The sequence below is a fragment of the Leptonotus elevatus genome, chromosome 5 (genome assembly GCF_054856555.1).
Source record: "Leptonotus elevatus isolate MCC_2025b chromosome 5, RoL_Lele_1.0, whole genome shotgun sequence".
NCBI lineage: Eukaryota > Metazoa > Chordata > Actinopteri > Syngnathiformes > Syngnathidae > Leptonotus > Leptonotus elevatus.
In genome coordinates this window covers 6,561,495-6,582,333 of record NC_141243.1, presented here as the reverse complement: position 1 = coordinate 6,582,333, position 20,839 = coordinate 6,561,495, and the positions used below count along the sequence as shown (strand labels likewise).

Sequence of the window (20,839 nt, the reverse complement as noted above, 5' to 3'; positions counted from 1 at the left end):
AACATCATGAGATCTGGTCCTTAATTTTACTGTCACTCTTCGAGCCTTTTTTTATTTTTTTTGGCCCTTCATAACACAGAATTTCAAAAAGTGGCTGTGATGTTTTGTTACTGCAGTTTAGCTTCTTCCCTGTTTCTTTTCTACTCCCCCATTCGCTCTAATTCGTGGTATTATGTTACCTTTTTGCCAAGTGCTGTTATGTCAAGAAGTGGGAGTGAGATGTGTCAAAGGAGTGTGCTTCGGCGGTTTACTACTACGGCAAGACACTTGATAATCCGTTAATCCTTTTGGTGTGTTTTTTTTTTTAAGCAAGCCAAAAGCCAAGAAATCACATTTCCTAAATGTGAATGTTTTTGCGTTGGGTGACATTTACATGATTGTTAATAATGTTTTCCTGACACAACAAGCATTTTAGGACAACAACTCAGCTTGGCTTCATAATCTGTGTCGGTGCTCTGTATGCATGTAGTATTTAATGTTTTCTACATGGTTGTATTGCAAGATTGGAATAGGCAAGAAATAGACGTCACAAAATAATCAAAGTTAACTTGTGTGATCATTATAGCAACATGTTGCTGTTCGGGGTCATGAGCTGGTGCCTAACCCAGCTAAGGTCATGCGAAAGATCTGAAAGCAATCTCAGGGCACAATAGAGACACACAACCAAATTTGCACACTTTCACACCATCACTGAATGTGAAATAATCAGGTCATTTGAGTGAACCACGACACAATTAATGACCTTTTATAGCAACATTGTAAAGTCAATTGCCAATTAGTTATTTGTTATCCTTTTTACCCTGAAAAAGACAATTAATGTGATATTATGAGTGTTTAGCAGATTGGTATAAAAATATGTTTATTTTTTATTTGTATACGTTGAAGCTGACTGTTTAGCTGACAATCACCGTATATATTTGCTACTTTCTTAGAAATTCCATACAGTACTATGAATGTCATCTGTATGGATGATGGTCAGTATGCATTAATGAGAAGGTATATGTGGTTGCATCTCCAGTAGATGGTGTAATAGTGACTGCACACTGCATATTGACTGTACTGCTATCTCACAGTGAGTCAGACAAATGAGCGTCACTACTCCACTTCTGATGTCATATGGGATTTTATACTGTAGGTGACAACCGAGTAATAACTCCTATATCTCTCCGGCTCAAGTTATTTTTTTTCTTTTCCTGCCGCTCGCTTGTTTGCTCCCTTCCACCGCTTCCCACAATGCATCCTTCTATCCCGCCGTGATCTGTCTCGCTCAGTCTGCCTCTCCAGGCCCGCTCCGTCTCCTATTCTTTGTCTCTGCCCTCATCCATGTGATGTGTGATATGTATCATTGCTTAAGACGACTCCGGGCCGGCATGTTGACATTCCCCCGTGCCTCTTCATCTCTCCCTGCAGAGCTGAGTGCTGTTGAGTTGTGTTGATTAATGATATTGATTGCTTCACACACTGGTTGACTTTCAGTGATGGAGGGCCAGAGAGCATGAGATAGAAACAAGAGCGCAAGTGTGAGATAAATTGTAACAAAAAATAATAATAACTCACACTCCTTACAGTATTCCCAGCACATAACATACGCTCACACACACACATACAAGCTCAGTTTCCATGGAAACCATACCATAGCGAAAGTGACTGCATAGTGCATATGCGCAGAAACAGACTAAAGGAGAACACAGGAGCTTTCCGTCACAGGTGACGGCGAGGCATATGGGGACAGTCATGTATGGATGCCCGGCTCTTTAGCAGTGAACAATGAGAGACAGTGTGGACATGTCAGCGTGTGCATCAATGGCATGAAAAACAGGATGTCAATATCCTCTCAGGTTGGGTCTCCCTGGCGCCTGATAAGTTGTGTCAATAGCAATGAAGACGTGTCAATACCTTTTTAAAGTGTTGACGAGCTCACGCTAGTTGAATGGCTTCCCGAAGTGATGCCACTTAAACGTGGGCTTTAAATCAATGAAAAGTTCACTTGAATTCATGTTTTTATATGGAGCTGTTTACACAACTCAATTTTATCCAGTTAAACAAAAATAAATAAAAGTTAATATTGATGATATATGTTTGTGTTGAACTAATAAAAGACAATAGCGTGATGGGGAGACATTTTGTCTACATGCAAACCAGCTTTTTTTATCTTTTGGATGGATAGAGGGACCCCAAAAATTGATTCGCTAACTATTTGTATCACATTATTTCTTATCATAGCATATTAAGCTGTTATTAACATACAGATAACACTGAGGTACAATTTGGAAGAAAACAAATCTTTTGAGTTAGATTTTGATGTCGGTTAAACCTAAAATTGGCATGCTGATTCCAAAATTGCAGTCAATCCCCCCTCCAAGCATGCCAAGTTTTTTTCTCCACAGCTTACACTCTAGTTAAGCAAAATTCCACTGATTAGCTGTAAACTGTAGTAAGAAGAGTTGATTTTGCGATTGGACTCATCTCCAGCTATGTGGCTACTTGTTTGTGTCGTCACAATTGAGACAGTGTGGTGAGAGGCGTGTGCAACTCCCAAAAGGTCGGTATTATCAGCATCTTCAAACAGCATATACCGTTGCAAACTCTATTTCATTTTATGCTAGTTTTCAGTTTGGGATTCCGCACCCAAAAATTACTTCAAAACAGCTGTCGGATCTATCTAAACAAAATTATGTTTGCAAGTATATTGTATATGCAAGGTTACTTCTTCAAATTTTCCTAGTAATTATATTAATTTATTTTCCCTAAATTACATTCGGGTTTCTATAAGGTTATGTTTTTGAATGTGGCTTGGTCGAGATTATTTTTTTCACAATGTAGTAAGGGAAAAATACATTTTTAAAAGACACATAGATCTGTAGAATGACAATATAAATGGGAATGTTATCTTTCTCCAGCATCAATAGAATGGTCAACAGCCACGGGCCACGTTGTTTATGATCTGTTGATAAGGCATGCTTGAGATGGGAATTCCCCCCTCTCCCGGTGGAGCTTCCTCTCTCACAGGCTTGACACAACACATGTGGAGAGCCGTACCACAACTATGGAAGGGGTTTGCAGGCTCCCATGAAGCACATTAAGGTCCTGGTTTGCACTCAAAGTATGTGTGTGGCCAGTCATGGAAGGCAGGATGCAGAGTGTGTGAATCAGGCTATGTCCCACACTTGGTCAGATGTATAGAGGAAGAGACAAGATGTTATACAATGAGAGAATTCCGGATGTATCAACAGACACAAGACTGTTTACATGCACAAACTAACTTGGTTCCTGAGCGTTTCTTTTCTCCATGTCACTCCTGGAGTGTCAACTTTTGACAAGACGATACGAGAGAGGGTGTCTTGTAATTACTGGATGACAATCAACATTGTCAAGACTCATAGTTGAAGATGGTTGTTAACTTGCATTATTATTTAATTTAATTATTTCCAGTCTGTTTAAATCCCTGAATCCCATCGACACATTCAGAACGAAAACAAGAGCGAGCTGTAGTCAGCTGACCAAACTAGTTGTTCACAAATCAGAACTTGACACTTAGCATGAAGTGGATCAAACCCTTTTTGTTTCTGAAACGGAATTATTTTTGTCCTATACAGTGTTATGTATAGAAATTGTGTTACTATTACAACTGTTACTGTCTTTGCAAATCCAGAAACGTTTCATTATTAGCAGCAGTGGTCGTTCCCATTATCCATGTTACTCCACTTTTTTTGACAGCTTCACTTCTAACTGCCTAACTCACAAAAAAAGTTACATTTACTTCTGTATAGGCTATGGGCCACAAAAAAATGGACGGTGGGCTGCAAATGGCCCTTGGGCCACAGTTTGGACACACTTGCTTTAGTGCATGTAAACATCGTGACATCCTAAATGAACTGATGTTCTCACATTCCTACTGGCACTTGCGCAAATAAATACAAGTGTTATCTTACATTTACGCTGCTGAGTGGAGTGTAATGAAGCGGGGCATAACCTTCCTAAGGTGTGCTACCAGAGCTTTGATGCCTTCAACACCTCTTTTAAATAAGTAACACAAAAAAGGTGGGAGTGGCGCTACGCCGTTCATATATAAGCAGTTGTACTACTTAATATTGCATCATTGTTTGTACCGATTAATTCTGGGAGCACATGTTGATATTTTTTTGTTTTTTGTTTATTCAACTCGTATGCATGAGCATGTTTAGCATATGCTGCCCCGGCTATGTGCGTTCATGGGCTCTACTGTCTGGCCTTCTCTTGTTCTCCCAGCTGTCCTAACACTAGTCTGTGTTGACAGTAAACACAGCTGCAGGTCACAGAGGCCTCGCTCTGGTCCGACATGGGGATCTGGAGGCCGAAGGGGGAGCGGACCCAGTGCACATACACAGAGAGGGAATGAATGCAGGAAAAGGACGGTAGGACGAAAGGTCAAGACTCTTTGCTCAGAGACTAGAGGACTAAAGTGGAAAAGTTAAAAGTGGATCTTCCTCTTTGGTCCAGCACGTGCCTCCTCCCCTCTTAAGATTGACAGAAGGGCATAAACAGTTAGAAGTTTCCATGGTTGGACACGAATGTGATAAGTTTACTCATTTCACTCACTTAATGTTTAGGAAAGACTGGTTTCACCAGAAATAATGTGTTTGTTTTTAGCCGTGGTTTTTAATGTGACAACACTATCCAGTATCCAAGAGACCCAAAATGCAAACAGAGGACCTGGATAACATGTTGAAACAGAAGGCTGAAAATAATTAACGTATCTACAGATTTCCAGTCAAGTTTCCATTTAATATGACCGGCCATTACACCACTACCTCAAATTCTCTATTCAAATTTATCCTGAGTATTAAATTAGAAAAGCATTTGGATAAGCCCATAGTACAAGATACATAGTACTGTTGGCCTACATTGTACTTGCAATGTATGGAAATGACATTCCTCAGGTGTTTATGTAAATGATTGCTAACTGGTGCTCCATTTCCACCTTACAAGCCCTCAAAACACTTTACATTCGGCTACTCATTCACCTACTGATGACGCAGCATCTGGAGCAACTGGGGGTTCAGTATCTTGCTCAAGGATGCATCGGCATGGGATCGAACCCACAACCTCTGGGTTAGGAGACAACAAGCCATTCATTGGGACAAACATCTGTATGTGAAACAATGCAGAAAAATTATTACCAGGTCGTTCTAGTGTAAACACATCCTTTGAGTGGAGATGACACGCCCGAGGTAGCCTAAGAACATCAGATAATGTAAACCGAGAGCAATAAGAAACAGGATAGCACATTTAGAGGTCAGGATCACAACACAGTCATTAATAATAACAGCAGACACAAAGTGACCCAAGTGCTCATGCGTCTCATTAAATCTCCATACACATCAGACATTTCAGACTTTTTACTTCATTGTGGATTGGATGTGTCTTAAAGATCGATACTCTGTGATAAATCATCCCTACATAGTTTTATTTAACAGATGACATTAGCATTGCATACAGACACACAAGCATTAGGGGGCCCGTGACCTTTGTATGCTTGATTGATAGCTTGTCTGACCCTGTCTTCATGTTGCAACCCTGGCAGTAAAACATACGTTGTTTTGCTAACCCACCTACTGTATGCACATGTAAAGAGATAGGTAAAGACATGTAGTCAGTCATCACACTCCCAGTCGTACTAATCAACTCACACGCACACCCACTCACAACTCCCCAAAAAAAAAACTCCCCGTTTGACGTGTTCCCCTCCAGCCCCAAAGGACAGATCAGGCACAGCTGTGACTTAGCAGGTCACGAGGCTCAGAGGGGTCAGACTGAGCAGCCTCTGAGAGAGCCCAACGCAGGGTCACAGGTCACTCCCAGCAGCCCTGGCGGTGTGAAAGGTCATGGGTCAGAGTCTCACCGCGAAGCGTCGGCAGGGTAGAGTTTCAAAAGGCGGCTGGGGCCAGTGAGAGGCACAGATTTATAGATACCGAGCCGAGCCCCGGTCCTCGGCCCGAGGTAATTACACAGAATATGAGCATGCCCATTGAGGCTTCGCCGCCATATTTCATTTCCACCCTGAGCCCCTTTAGACTGAAATAATACATGAGATAGCCAGGGAGGGAGACCAGAGGCGAGAGCGAGGGGCAGAGAAAGATCCGGTGAAGAGGAGACCGCCGAACGGAGTGAAGGAGGCCGAGCAAATGAGAAGGAGTGTTGAGAATAAGAGGGTGCGTGTGTGAGTGACTCACTGACTAGCGGGAAAGTCAAAGGGTCATTCTTGTTACTAAACAAAACTCCATTCTCAGCTACAAGACCTTTGACGTCAAATTCCAGTAAGACAGCAAAAAGGTCACAGGGATCATCCCCAGGGAACACCGGGAGCCGGAATGACACGAAGCATGGACAGCAGGGAGTGACGGCCTCGCGAGACAAGCAGCGCTGGAACAGATGGAGCGAGGGAGGGCAGTGAAAGAAAAGAAGGGCCCAGAAATTAGATTAGTTTGGAAAGTGAAGTTGTGATGCGGCAGGCTTGATATCCTGCGCGCAGCAGTTTCCCGTGAGAACCCGATCGGGCCACCGTGGGCTCAGTGAGACAGTTCAAACATATTTACCCCTCTTTGGAAGGTACAAATTAAATTAGGTTCTTCCACAAAGAGGAGATGTTTTCCCCTTCTGTTTTGATGTCATGGTAGTGGGCCAGAATAGAGTGGGGGTCGGCCCGATCTGGCCTCTGTGCATTTATCTTAGAGGCCATTCATCTTCCATTAACTTCCCATCCCCCACTTTTTAGATCTTTCTTTCCTGTATCAGTCTTTCTCTGCCTGGTTACCAATACACATACACAAGCATGTTAGGGAACAAGTCACATCTCTGTTCTATGTTCTATTTCCGCTTCTTCATCATCTCCATTACTTCTTCCCGTCATTTAGAACAAGGTGAATTTGTGGAACAATTGCAATTCCTTTTGTTCCTATCCAAACAAGGTTTTCATTGAAGATTATTGGAGTAATAGGTTGCATCATCTTTAGCCTTGGCTGCTGCCAAATAAAGTACTGTACATCCACACTTCTGTCACAGACTCTCAAAAGTGTGTGACCTTAGACTTGACACCAAAAATTCCAATTAAAAAATAATCAACAAATACTGTGTGTTGTAGTGAAAAGTCTTGTTCGTCTGTATGTTTTTATATGATTGTTTACTTCATCCTCAATCCAAATTCTTAAACAAGAAGATGACTTCAGTTCATATTTGAGTCAGTCAACTAATTTCCCGTTTTCTCTCGTCATACCCACACACACACACGTAACCCCCAGTATGCTTTCACTGTATGTATATCCACTCCTACGTTAACCATCCCGCTGAGACAGACTAAAGCCCCTACTGTGACTCTCTGATGGAGAAAAAAAAATCATTGAGAGTCACACAAACACACAATAAATCAATCCATTATTTACAAGTGAAGTCATTCAGAAAGGAAGCATATGTAATCTACTCATCCATGCTGAGAAAGCGAGAGGAGGAGAAGCAGGGAAGTAGAAGTGTTCAGGGACAAGGCAGGCGGCCAGCTGAGAACAAATTTTGTTTTTTGTTCCTAACTCCCTGAGGAGGAGTGGAAACCAGTAAACAAACAAACCGAGCGAGAACACGTTTTCTTCTTTAATGACAAAGGGAGAGACTGTGAGAGAAACGCAGGGAAGCGCAGCTCGGAACTAGCCCAATGTGTCAGCTGTCAGTGTGTGTGTAGGTGTGTTCGTGTGTGTGTGTACGCCCTCTGCCCTGTTCGTATGCAGGCCAGCAGCCTACACTAAAGAACACAGGGGGCATGCACACAGATGGGTAAATAAAGCCGTTGTTTGCCGTTTTGTTTTTTTATTATGTTGGGAAGGATTAATTGTCATTGATTTTTCTCAGTCGGAGACAGGAAAGTAGTAAACACTCCCATTAGGGGCCAGAGCTCCTCCACATTCGGAAACTCACACTGTGTCTCTCCCCTCTGATGTGCCCCGCCACCATTGAGCCTGTCACACCCATGTCAGCTCCAATAACACTGTCTACCTGAAGTATGCAGATGAGGCCTTTGTGATCCCTCGCTGGCCAATGTATGTTCCATTCATTTGAGCTCAGGCCTTCAGTACTCACACAAACACACATGCAGCACTCCTTGGGTCATAGCCTTTCACCCTCAGGGTTCTCGACTTCTGCCACCACGGCCTGACAAATCATCTAGCAACATACCCAAAAAAAAAAAAAAAAGTGCCGGGCTCCCAGCGTGATAGGGCCCCATTTCCAAACATCCAATCTCCGTGCTGGTACAAGCAACGTCACTAAAGTGCGATTACCATATTCCCACTGGATTTGCACAAAGGCGACAAAAGTGGAGACAAGAAATCGAGAGATATAGAGAGAAAAGATGGAAGCCAAAGCTATTTGGGTTCTTTCATACGGTCGATTGTGATAGATGACCTGGCCTTTGAGCTCTCCGGTGCACTCTTTCTGGGCCTCCCCTGACAAGAGAGTCTTTGAGGGGAGCGCAGACCCCACAGATATTGCTCTTTGTCCCAGACGTAGCGCAGCCAAGACCCCAATGTTTGGCTGTAATCAAAATCATGAAAGCAAGATACCACGTGTCTGTACATACGCTGGAAGTAGCATTAAGCATTAGAAGAAATGGTAGAAGTTGAGTAGGACTAAAGAAAAGTCAGTGTACTGCATTTCACTGGCACGTCTCCCCATTACTCCTTTAAAGACATTCAGAGCTTTGCCTTAGGGGTACGTGGGTAGATTTGGGGGAAGGCTGAACTCACATCTACCCCAAAGGCACTTTACAAACTGAGTCAGTGATCAAAACAACTTGTGAAGCTCACCTCCACCAAAGGGAGGTCTTAAGTCAGACACGAGAAAAGAAAATTCACATTTCCATGTTAAACAAATGCATACAAATCTGTGACGCAAAGCGGCATACACATAAAGTAGGCTTGTTCATAATTGGGAGTGGCATGGCTCAGATGGATTTGCTGTCGAGCATCTGAATGATTCATTTGTCCTGTAAAGTATCTTTGAACTTAAAGATATGTCAAAATGTAGCCTTACAAACGCATGTAGACTTTTAGAATGAATTTTTGCACTTGTGGCTGCGTGAGTGTGTTTTGGATGCGTTGTCTTGAGTGAGAATGAGCAGAGCAATTTGCCATTTTGTTGCCCCTTCATGTTAATTTAAGAGCTCTTTTCACAAAATGCTCCTTTTTTTTCAATATCACATTCCCCAAGGTGCCTTTTATTGCCAGTGGCTAATCTCAGCAAAGATGGATTGGTTTTCACGTTGCTATAATCCATAGTTGCATTAATGTATGGGTGTTTTGTGCACTACAAATTGGCTCAGTGCGAGCATTTCCATACTCCAACACACCAAGGTGTGTTTTAGTGAAGGCAAAGTACCACACAGTGCCACTGTGCCATAATCCCCGCCCTTGCCCAGTGGCCCAGATTAAATCCAGCCTTTGATCCGCCCCCTAATCTATGTAAACGGGCTCTGGGTTGAGGGTTGGTGCTCCACTCTGACTGCTAGTAACACTTTTACTAGCTTCTCTCCTTCCTCTCTTTTCTGTCTGTTTCCTCTATGCACCCCCTCCTCACCCGGCAATTGAAATCATCTTTAGGGTGGGATAATACAGAAGCGGGCAGATTTAGGACCCTTTAAAGCCTGTCATGGTCAAATATTATATCAATAGCTCTTTTTGTCAGAGTTCCATTGACGTCAATGGAGAAGCAGCAAGTCTGCCAGAACTAGACAAAGCATGCATTTTTAGATGCAATTGTAGTCTGTTTTGTGTCTGTCAGGCCGCACTCAACATGCTGACACACACACTGTTTATTGAAACCACACAAATGGAAACAAACGGAACATGTGTTGCTCGTTTGAAACGTCTTAAACTGTAGCTTTGTCAGGTACCCGTGTAATGGACGTTTGGTAATTGTAAAATCAACGCTAGTGACAAGCTCTTTTGAAGTGAAGTGTGGCTCGTTCTTTCTTGACTGCGCGCTAATGCTACAGTGAGCGTGATTTACTGCCCATCTGCAAGCACACCGACAGTCTTTGACCAAATGAGGAAACTCAGTCTTGTTAACCAATTTAGCAGTTTATATACACAAGGCCATGGTTGATTAGAACAAGGCATTCCTAAAATAAATGCTTTACAACACAACACATTAAATATAATTAGCCCCAACACACTAACGTTAGAAGAAATCCACGACCACAAGACTGGACTGTGTTAGGGTACTGGACTGGATGTCAGATGTGCTGCTCTTTGTTTGCTCATGGTTGACCAAGCTCCATGTGCATCCTTTGACATGTTGCTAGCATACAATAACACACACAAACAACTGTGCTGCACTGCGGCTAACAGATGAAGAATGAGCTAATAAACAATGAATTTGGAGAATATAAAGTATCATGTACATGGTTTCAAGTTCAATTTAACATGGTTCTCTGATGGTTGAATATAATATATAGATATATATATAGAATATAATGCTCATATGCTATGCTATGATATGCTGTCCATTTATAACAAAACTGTATTTCCAATTAGCCAAACCTGATTTGAGCGGATATGAAAATGGGGTGTTAAATTAGCCATAAAACTATGGATTAGGATGATTTTAATGTTAAGACAATGCTTTGATGTGAAATGTCATTAAGTTAAAAGGAATTTACGCAAAAATTCCGAGTGTTTCCACTTCAAAGTATAAAAACATGAACACATACAAGACACGGAGAAGGCTGTGATAATATAGATATATGATCTGGTGCTAACCCTGTCTAATGATTGTCATTTATGGTGTGTTGTGTGTATAAAATACATTGTTGTATTTTATTATTATTTTTTGTATTGCTCCTGCAAAAAATACCTACGATGTGACGTATCGGAGTGTAATTGGACAAAGCCCGTTTCTGGCAATACTATGACATTGTGACTTTTTTTATCCATAACCTTGCCTTTACAGTTGTTGTAGAAAATGTCCAATGTTTTATAACTGATACTGTAAGTATTTGGCCAGTCCAATGTAAGCTTATTGATAGAGTCTCATTCAATGTAATCCATCACAATCCCCCTGACCATGGTGTAGTTTGACTTTTGATTTAAGTCAGATGGCTTAGGCTCCATCCCCTCCTCTGATCCTGATGATGATAGCCTGCGTGAGAACTGATAGATGGATGTAGTTGGATAAGGCACATATTTTGTTCCTTTATTGAGTTTTTAAATTATATTTCTCCAGTAATGTTAAAATGCTTATTTCCAATCTTTGTGTTGTAGAATTTTATTTGTGAATACTGCATTAAGCGTTCATACCAAAAGCCCGTTTACATCTGAATGGGCATGCGAGTCCAATGGATGTAAGCGGTGATACGAGAATCGTTATTAATTTCTTAGTAGTTGAACAATCACTCCCCAGATGCCAGCTCATGTGGGTTCCAGCAGCGATGTGCTCAAAAGAAGCACACGTACACAACCTCTGCAGAAGCCTGGCAGTCATGAGGTTTTTTGTCTTGCTTTTTGGCAGGAGTTGACCAATTATCGCTCCAGTGCTAGGTCCAGATCACTGGCTTGTCATGCATGGTGGTGCAGTGTGAAATGTGCCATAAATCCGTGGCATGGATACCAAAGCAACATACGGGTGACAGAAAGACCTGGCACAAGGTTCGTTCTTAAACTTGAGTTGAATTTCCATAGATTCATGCTAGTGTCTTTATATTCACGTTGACAATTACAGATAATGGTGCTTGTGTGATTGCACTGCATCTCACCAAAGATGACTTCAGATCAATTATGAAATGGTTTTCTCCTGACTGATTATAATAGTATGTGTCCTCCGGCTAGCTCTGCCGTAATGACATTCTGTGCAAGTATCTATTCTTCTTCAAGTGTCCTCAAATAATCACGTATTGGGTATCAGAGGAAGGTCAGGGAGGGTCATGGGCCACTCTTGTTGCCTCCTGATAAGGGAGTCATTAGTTTAGGATTATCTACAGGTAGGTGCAGAATAGAGTTCAAAAGGTTAAATAGGGGTGAAAGGTCACATAATTTGGATTTTGACGACAGTTAAGACTTTGGTGTAGTCTCACTTTCTGGTCATATTTATTTTCTGCTGGTCATTTTTATAAGGCTTGTCTATATTGATAGTATTGGTTAAAAGATATGTCAGTGTAAATAAGAAAAGGTCAGCATTGATGTATACGTATCGGCCCCTCAGTCTGGTCATTCACCAACATGTCAGCTGCCCACCTCTGACCCAGATCACAACACTTCTACGACCTCCAAGTCTGTTTAAGAGCAGATAGATCGTTTTCTAATAAGAAGGGCATGTCCCCAACTTACATAGCCATATAAATAGTGGCGCTAGAACCTCCACACTAACACCGCTAAGCGTCCCATCGTTGACTTGTCGTAATATGACTCTGCAAGCGAATGTGTCAAATTGCCCAAAAGGACTTTTGAGTTGTGTGAAGGTTGTGTATAATGCCACATCGTTTCAAGCCCCGCCTCTAAACTTGGTCAAGGTCTTTTAGGCTCCCATGTCTTCCTCCTCCTCCTCCTGTTCACCGGAATGAGAATTGTATCTAAATCACTTGGCATGGAAAAGATGCAAATGAACACTGTGGGTTGTTGTGCTCAAATCCAGCCAAGGTCATGCATCCAGCTGTCAGCTCGTGTTGGGGACTAATCGTTTATGTGCCTGCACCACTCTGCGCCCGTTCCCTCATTCTCTGGGTGTCTGTCACACACCTCTCCCTATCTCTTTAATTCACTGTCTCGCCTTTTATCACTCTACTCGTTCTGTGTCTCTCCTTTGTGTGCCTCACCTATTTCACCCTTCACTTTACATGTTCTTTCACCAATGACAAAGACCACTGAAGTCATCATTACCTCTGGGATAATGTCTAGTGCAGCATTACAGAAGAAAGGCCGAAATGTTGTTTTTGCTCGAACAGATTGTAGTACAAATTTTAGAACATTACTTTTTATGTTGTTCACACCTCTCGTACCGCGGTCATGGCCACCGCCGTCCGAGCTGCTCGAAGCTCTAGTCAACCATGTAGAAACGCGGCCGCTTGCAGGGTTCAAGTCCTTCGAAATGTGAATCGAAACAGCTGCCTCTAATCACCAGCACAAACTGGGCTTAAGGGCCTCTCGGTTTCACCCCTCATCTGCCTGGAATTTTGAATTTCCTGAGCGGAGATCAAATGGCAGCCCGAGTCAGTGAGACCTTTGATATATGGACACCCATCTTGCAAGGGCCTTCTGCATCGGGATTTACGCTTGACAACACACTCGGTGTCACCTCCGCTCCCGCCGGACGATCAGCAAACCTGGAAACATTGGGCCCCTTTGACAGCCCCCTCTCCCAAACCCCCTAGAGTGCCCAGCAGTTATTTATTAAATTTGTTGTGCCCACCGTGCTATGGTTTCAGAAGACCACTTAGTTTTGGATTGCACTCTGGATTTTTCAATTATGTGGTTCATTTCACCTGCTTGTGGTCCTTTACCCCCCAAGATCAAGGGCACAAGAGATCACATTTAATTATTTCAAAACAAGAGCACGCAGGCAGACTCCACAGATCCATGACATCATACTCCCCCTATCTATTGCTCCATCACCGCTACTAAAAATAAGCAACATTGAACGTGTGAAGACAAAAAAAAAAAGGAACCGATCATCTCCTTCCTCTGCCGGCGATCACCACATTTCTCATGTCAATAAGGAAATTTGTCCACCTACCAGGAGGGTAAATAAAAGGGCAGAATATGGGATTTCCAGAATTCCCCACATGTTGGCTTTCATATGGAGCGAATTAGTGGTCATTTTGATTGACAGCTGCTCCTGTGTGTAGCCAGCGGCAGAGACAAAAAAGATGGGAAATGATTATATCCAAGGGTAATAAGAGTGGGCTGCGCATGGTACACATGAAGATGCTATCTCGAGTGGCTGTGGCCTTTGGATTAGAGGATGTTAGTGGGTCACCCTCCTAAAGCGCGACCTGTATACACAGGCATCTGTGTGCACATTCAAGTATAATCTTATGAGTCGTTTTGAGTATGCACTTGTGCATTTTAACCCTCATTCTGAAATTAACAATTATGCAATAGAAAACACTATTTTAATCTTCAACATCCACTACATTTGCCACAGGAAATTAGCTAACCAAAACCTATTAGAGGAAGCATGCAATGGTTACATTTGGAGAAAAACGTCTACTTCCGTGTACCTTTGAACCTTTGTTTTTCTTACTCTGACTTAAACGAGACATGGGGATTTTACTGCACTTACTGAGAGGGAAACAGAGCAATGATACTTGCTGTATAACTGATGTTCGATAATATTTACTTAGCTTGGATTCTGAGCCAGTTTTATATGGATGAATGCAGCAGTGAATCCAATCTTCTTTAAAGATTCTATACTATGTTATGACAGCCACTCCAATATTTGCTCTATCTATAAAACAGAAAAACATTAAAATGTTCAATAGGAGCGCTTTCAATGATAGTCGATGGTGAAGTAAAATTGGATTTAGCTCTTCACTGTACAGTGGAATCAATTAATTTAATTTAAAATATGTCCAAGTATTATTATTTTTTACCCCTGTAGAAAAGAATATGAATGGAAATAATCCATTTTGGGCTCACAATATCACTGAGTAATGACGTGTATGTAGAGTTGCTAGAGTTTCTGTAACTTGAATATATTTTCCTACAACACTTCTTACACTGTCGCGGTTGGTCTTACGTTTGGTACATGTTTTCCCCAAAAATCCAAAAAGGAGTGTTAATTATTTGCTGCAGTACACAAATGCTGAAGAGGCATATTTACTGTACTTGAAAATGTAGCCTTTTACTTCAGTTATATTTTTTTGCTTTGTTTAATGACTTGAAGTCAAGCGTCATTTGACAGCATGAGACAAGCCCCTAGGAGGACCATCTTTGTAATACTGTATACGAGTTTTTGTTTTTCTTTGAATAAGGACATAAAAATAATGAATAGTTCAAGACGTGACACTAGATAGACCCTTAGTTAAAGACTGATTTTTGGGGGGAATTATAAGGGTCTATTTTACACATTTTTATTTTCAGCAGTGGTAAGCGGTACGGATAATGGATAGATATTCAAAATAAGTCACGGTAGCTGCATTTTGTGCAGAAGAATTGAACAAGAATATATTACTAGGAACGCCTAACTGTGTTTTGTTATAAGAGCACATTTCAAAGCCAAACTCCCCTCAGCCCACAAATTACGCAGATCAAGATCATAAAAATGTTTGCTGTTTAGACAGAAGTGTTCCAAGCGTGCAAAGTGACCATTCCCTGACCCTGGAGTGTGGGAGCTAACCTGACCTTAAGACAAGGGTTCGAATGGTCAACTGCAGGTCACTGGATCAACTGGAGAGGGTGGTGCCTAAGTGTATGAGAATGTGCAAAAGGGTGTGCAGAAACATTGCCTCTGGCTCCTAATTAATGGCTGACGGCCTCCCAGTTGGCCAGCCGCAAATATCATTTAAACCAACCATCAACTACTACTAATTACAGTACTCTCATTTTATCCATGGCTATTTTTCATGTTTTTGTTTATGAGCTCCTTAACAATTGTTGCTGTTTTACATAGAGCAAAGTAAAGCACATGCACAAAACATCAAGCAAGGGGGTTCAGTGTATACTAGCAAAAGTTTGAACTCCTTAAACTGAGTGAGAAAATGTCAGTTTTCACTTGCGCTAGCTCCTCCCATTAATTTCCTCAACCTCATCCTTCATGAGGCCAACACATGAACATCACTCAGTGTCCGTGTAAGCCAAGCACCCAGTTCATCAGAAACACCTTTTCTGGCCCCAAACATGACCCTTTCTCTCCTGGAGTCAGGTTAACAGGCTCCAGGGCTTACACGGTGGATGAGAAATGGACCAGAGACATTGGCGTATGCACGTGTCTGCTCAGCAGCTTTTTAAAATATATGTTTCCGAGTATATAATGTGAACGGCTAGGCCAACAGAAGGTGCCTGCGGAGGTTAGACAAACACGAGGGGGGGGTTATTTATACGTCTAGGAAATGATGGTGGTTTCTGTCAGATCTGGCCCACTCTAGTCTGATCTGGCTTGGTCTTACCCTTAATTTCCAGCCCACGCAGAGCGAGTGATACACCGAGAAGCACATTGTGCTAATACGCCTGTCAGTGAAAACCCCCGTGGCCAAACTCTGTCAGTCTAAAAAGCTCCGAGCCCACCTCCACAGATGGTCCAGCGGTACTTAAGAATTCACCCCCAGGGTTTTACTGCACTGTTGTGTGGATGACTGTCACTGAAAGCATGTGCTTTAAGATATGGGAACAGCATCCTTGAAGAGCTCTCATGGCCTGGCACAATGAGATGTCTCCACCCCTAGTAAAAGAAAAGGATAGCGGACATGCCTTTATGTTGCGGTAGACTCATCAACTGACCGTACCGAAAATAGAGATACAAACAAGTTGCGTAACCGAACACTGTTATAGTCCTGCTTTTTATTTATTTATGTCTTTTTTTTAGTTCAAAAGTGAATTATTTGTGGTCAAATAATTTACCACCCTGCACACAGAAGAAGAAAACCTGCCGCCACCTCCATTTTACAAGGTCAACTTTGCATTCTAAATGAGGCAAAAGCACAAATCAACATTTGCTCATTTGTTTGTTGCCCTTGTTCTGGCTGCCGCTCGTCATCCACCCGTTTACCGCCCTCCCAGACACTCCCCCTCTTGTACTCCCACTGAGCAGAAAAAGTGCAAGTGTTACTGGAGCTGGATTTACACTATATGCTTCTAGTGACACAAATGGGATTTCTTTTCTCCCATGTGGTTCAATTCGGATATGGGTCATGGCACTGGAAAGGGGGCAAACAATTTTAAAAATGCGTGGAATCAGATATCCCCAGAGCAGAATCAGGCCTCTTCCATTTGTTGATGAAAATGCCATAGGAATGAGATGCCACTGCAACATCTAAATGAATAGCACCCAATCTGCATGTTGATGTATACCTCGACATGTGAATAAAAAAACATATTGTTATGATCTGAGTTTTATTTGATTTACTTTCAATTGGATTTAGTTTTGTCGTGTTTTGCATGTGTCCCTTTTCGCATCTGTCTCGGCAAGTTTTTGTGTCCACCTGTTCTCTTCAGTCTGACCAATTGTGTCCCTGCATTTAGATGCTCATCAATGTCAAACCTTGACTTATATAGTATGTATCATAGACTATTAGATAAAGAAAATGATTGCTAAAGGCATCCAGTGGATAAAATCTGAAGTTATATATATATTTTTTAAACCAAGTGGAGTAACCGCCAACTAAACCTTATGTAAAATGTAATCATCTGTCTTTGTATTTATTTATTATCGATACTTGTTTAGCTTTTACCTGCAGATACACTCTGGGTAACTCGAAAATGCATTAAAGAAAATAATCAATACCGGCACTAAATTGGAATTGTGTGTCAGACGTGTAATGTAAATCCAGCCTAGATCTTCAGGAAGTATCTGTGTTGTGTGTGGATGCGTGTTGTTCAACTTGTGCGAAAGTGATGGCATAATTATTGTTTTGTCTTGTTTTATGCCACTGACTCAGAAAAATTTGCATATGAGTTATATCATTCCCTGGAGTCAAGCTTGCTGTAAGCACATGTATACGACATACATGTCTGGTTGTATGTGTGCCTCATTACAAAATGTTTGTGTTGTAACAATGTACATTAAGGACGTAAGTGATGAACGACAGCTGACAGGATCTGGATTGGTGCCAGGGTGGGTCATAAACAGCCAGCAGGTTGGGTTTAGGTGCACCGCTCTGTGTATCTGTCCATGCAGGTCCCTTGTTCAAATTCCACTGATACGACTTTAATCAGGCCTAATCTACTTATCGGCCTCCTGGGGCAATGATCAGCCTAAAGTACTTAACAGAATAGGGACTCTAAGGATGCTGCCGCGAGAAAGCATATTGTACATTTGGGACGTTAATGACGTTTTTTTTGTTTTGTTTATTTGCTTGTTTGTTTCGCTTAATTGGATGCTGATGCTTTATTTCTGTGTACTATTCTGGCCATCTTTTTACAGTATGTCGTACATGAACGTAGAAGTTTTGATAACAATAAGACTTGGTTGTTTTATTGCTAAATTCGTGTTTTATAATATAGCTGTCTGTACAAATTCTGTTGCTATACGTATACACAGTAGATTCTGTGGAGTAAAATTGACTCTATTTAGAGTGGGACCAAATAGACTCAGTTTTAGAGTAATATTTACATTTGGAAAAGAGTAAAAATATAGAGTTGAAAGAATAAAAGTCACTCAAAGGTTGAGGGACAAACTCGGGGCTCAGGGAGTAGATCAGCTGTCTCCTAAGATGAAGGTTGTGAGTTTGTTCCTCAACTCTTGAGTGACTTTTATTTATTTATTTTTTCCGTTCTTTATTTTACTCTCTTCCAAGTGTAAATATTAGCCTACTCTAAAACTATTCTATAGTCTATTTGGTCCCACTCTAAATAGAGTCCAATTTACTCTACAGAATGTATTGTGTATTCCTCTAAAAACTTTATTTTGACTATTCTTGAGTAGAAAAAAAGAATATCATTCTTGTTTTAGGATTGAAAATTGTAATATCCTGCCTTTCGCCTGAAGTCAGCTTGGCTACGCTTTAGTACACCTACAACTATAGTGAGGTCAAGTCACATAGAAGATGGATGGATAACATTTAAACAGAAATAATTTTAGCCATGAATGTTTTTCGTAATTATCACCTTACATACCTGCTCTGGTACTGAATTTACATATTTTCATGTTGCTGGTCATTTTGATATGGAAAAAATTCAACTCAGGATGTTGCAAAGAGTAGATTTTAAAAAACCATGATATTTATATTGAAAATTGCACAATTATAATGTATGTTGACCGCAAGAAGACTCATAATCAGACAACCACCCTTGTGTATAATGTTAAAATATAAAATATATCATTTATAAGACTCCTAAAGTCAACCTCATTTTTTTATTTTAGTTTTACAGTCATTTCTTCCACTGAATCTGTCTGCATTATTCCAACAGCTTCACATCCAGTACAAATGGGTGGTAATCTATGTACCACCCATTATGTAAAAAAAATAATAATAAAAAAATAAAAATAAAAGACTAAATCATGATGATAAATCATCCATCCTTCTTCATACTGCAGCAACTCATCACTCTTGACTGTGAGTTGTTTGCAGTAATTGTGAAGACTAATAGAATAATTGACTTGATGTTGTAATAGGGGTTAAGAGACATAACCTCGCCTAATGAGAGACAGAGACAAATTTGTGGCCGATAATGAATTTGCTTCAAACAATGCATGTAATGGAGCAAAGCCACCTTTAAGAAAGAAAAGCCGTTCCAATGAAGTGTGTCTGTATCTCTTCCTTAATATACCTGACACTCTTTAATGAGGTGGATGTGATGCGAGATGAGTTCACGGGCCATGTCAGGGCACTTGTCAGCTGTGCTTCATTGTGCTTGGAGATTATCAGGTCAACGTTGATGCTTCACATCATTGCTAGCCTCTATTTGATTTGATTCGCCAGATCACTGAGGTTACCTCTGAGGTTGAAGTGCTCTGACCTTTGCAATGTTGGATTCATTTTGACACGTTGAAGCTGGATTGGGCGCGGCTGCTGCTGTTTCTTTGTAGCAAAAGTCGTTTTTTCTTGTCAAATTGGGGTTCGGTATGTTTTATGAGTTTTCCGGTGAAGTCATTACACAACATATAATATATAGAATAGTTAAATTGGTAGAATAATTGTGCTTGGTTGTGCTTTCCTTTTGTAAACTTGACCACTTTTTTTTTTTTTGTTGACAAATGGGTTCAGAGTTCACAACCCCAGCCAAACATCCTATCAGGTCTCATACACACATGCCATCACACACACACACACGCACGTGTGCATGGTTAACCTAAGAAGAGTGGGGAATTAACAAAGATAGACAGCTGTTTGTCCATTTAGAGTCTTGTTATCTTTGTGCGTACGCGCACGTGTGTTTGTGTGTCGTATATTAATAGAAAGTCGTACGTACCCAGCTGTCCCTTCAAGATGGATGCTTCATTCCAGGGCCCCTTCCTCTGACCGGCGGTGCACCTTGGGAGCACACATTTCGTACCTCAGATTAACATGAGCAAAAATGAAAATAGGAAGTGACAATTACTATGACGACTGAAACTCATAGGATAAATGTGATGTTTACTATCGGCTAATTAAACCAAACGACAAAATGTAGTTTGTTATATATGTAAAAAAACAAAAACAAAAAAATGGCTTATTATTCAGAGGAATATTGGTATCGGCCTTTTAAAAATAAAAATAAAAATATGACGGTCAATGAAAGGTCAATCTAAAACCTTTTTTATATCAGGGAACTATTTGTTTAAATTGTCGGTTAACTTTAAGAAATGCTGCTCACCCTGGGAAACTTCTGAACCTTTTGTTTTTGTTCAACATTAAAACAAAGAAATGTGAAAGTTTAAGATTTCAGGTATTTTTTAATTTTGAAAAAAACATTTACTGTAGAAATTTATAGAGAGCTATGGTTGATATGATTTGCTTGTTTAAGTTTCCATTTAACTTTTTAAGACGTACTGATAACCTTGGGAGTGCCATAATTATTATTATTATTTTTTTTTTACAAATTTCAAATGAAGTATATTGTCTAAGATTAAAAAAAAGAAAATCAACATTTTAAAAAGTCAGAAAAATTGTCCAATAAACACGATTTACGACATTACAACATTACATCAAGCCACCACCCACTTTTTCTTTTTTTTCTTTTTTTTTACT

The 20,839-nt window shown here is 40.9% G+C and overlaps 1 protein-coding gene across 4 annotated transcripts in view; it reads left to right on the top strand.

Moving 5' to 3' along the window:
- The window catches only part of LOC147173489 (uncharacterized), a 236,402-nt gene that overhangs the window by 147,499 nt on the left and 68,064 nt on the right, over positions 1 to 20,839 (top strand). Inside the window, exon 1 of one of the 4 annotated variants that reach the window (XM_086076984.1) lies at positions 11,542 to 11,666. The exons of the other annotated variants lie outside the window; for them this stretch is intronic. Coding sequence (XP_085933110.1) covers positions 11,583 to 11,666 — 84 coding nt within the window. The 5' untranslated portion in view covers positions 11,542 to 11,582. Of the gene's footprint in view, positions 1 to 11,541; positions 11,667 to 20,839 lie in introns of those variants that run through there. 4 annotated transcript variants of the gene reach the window in all.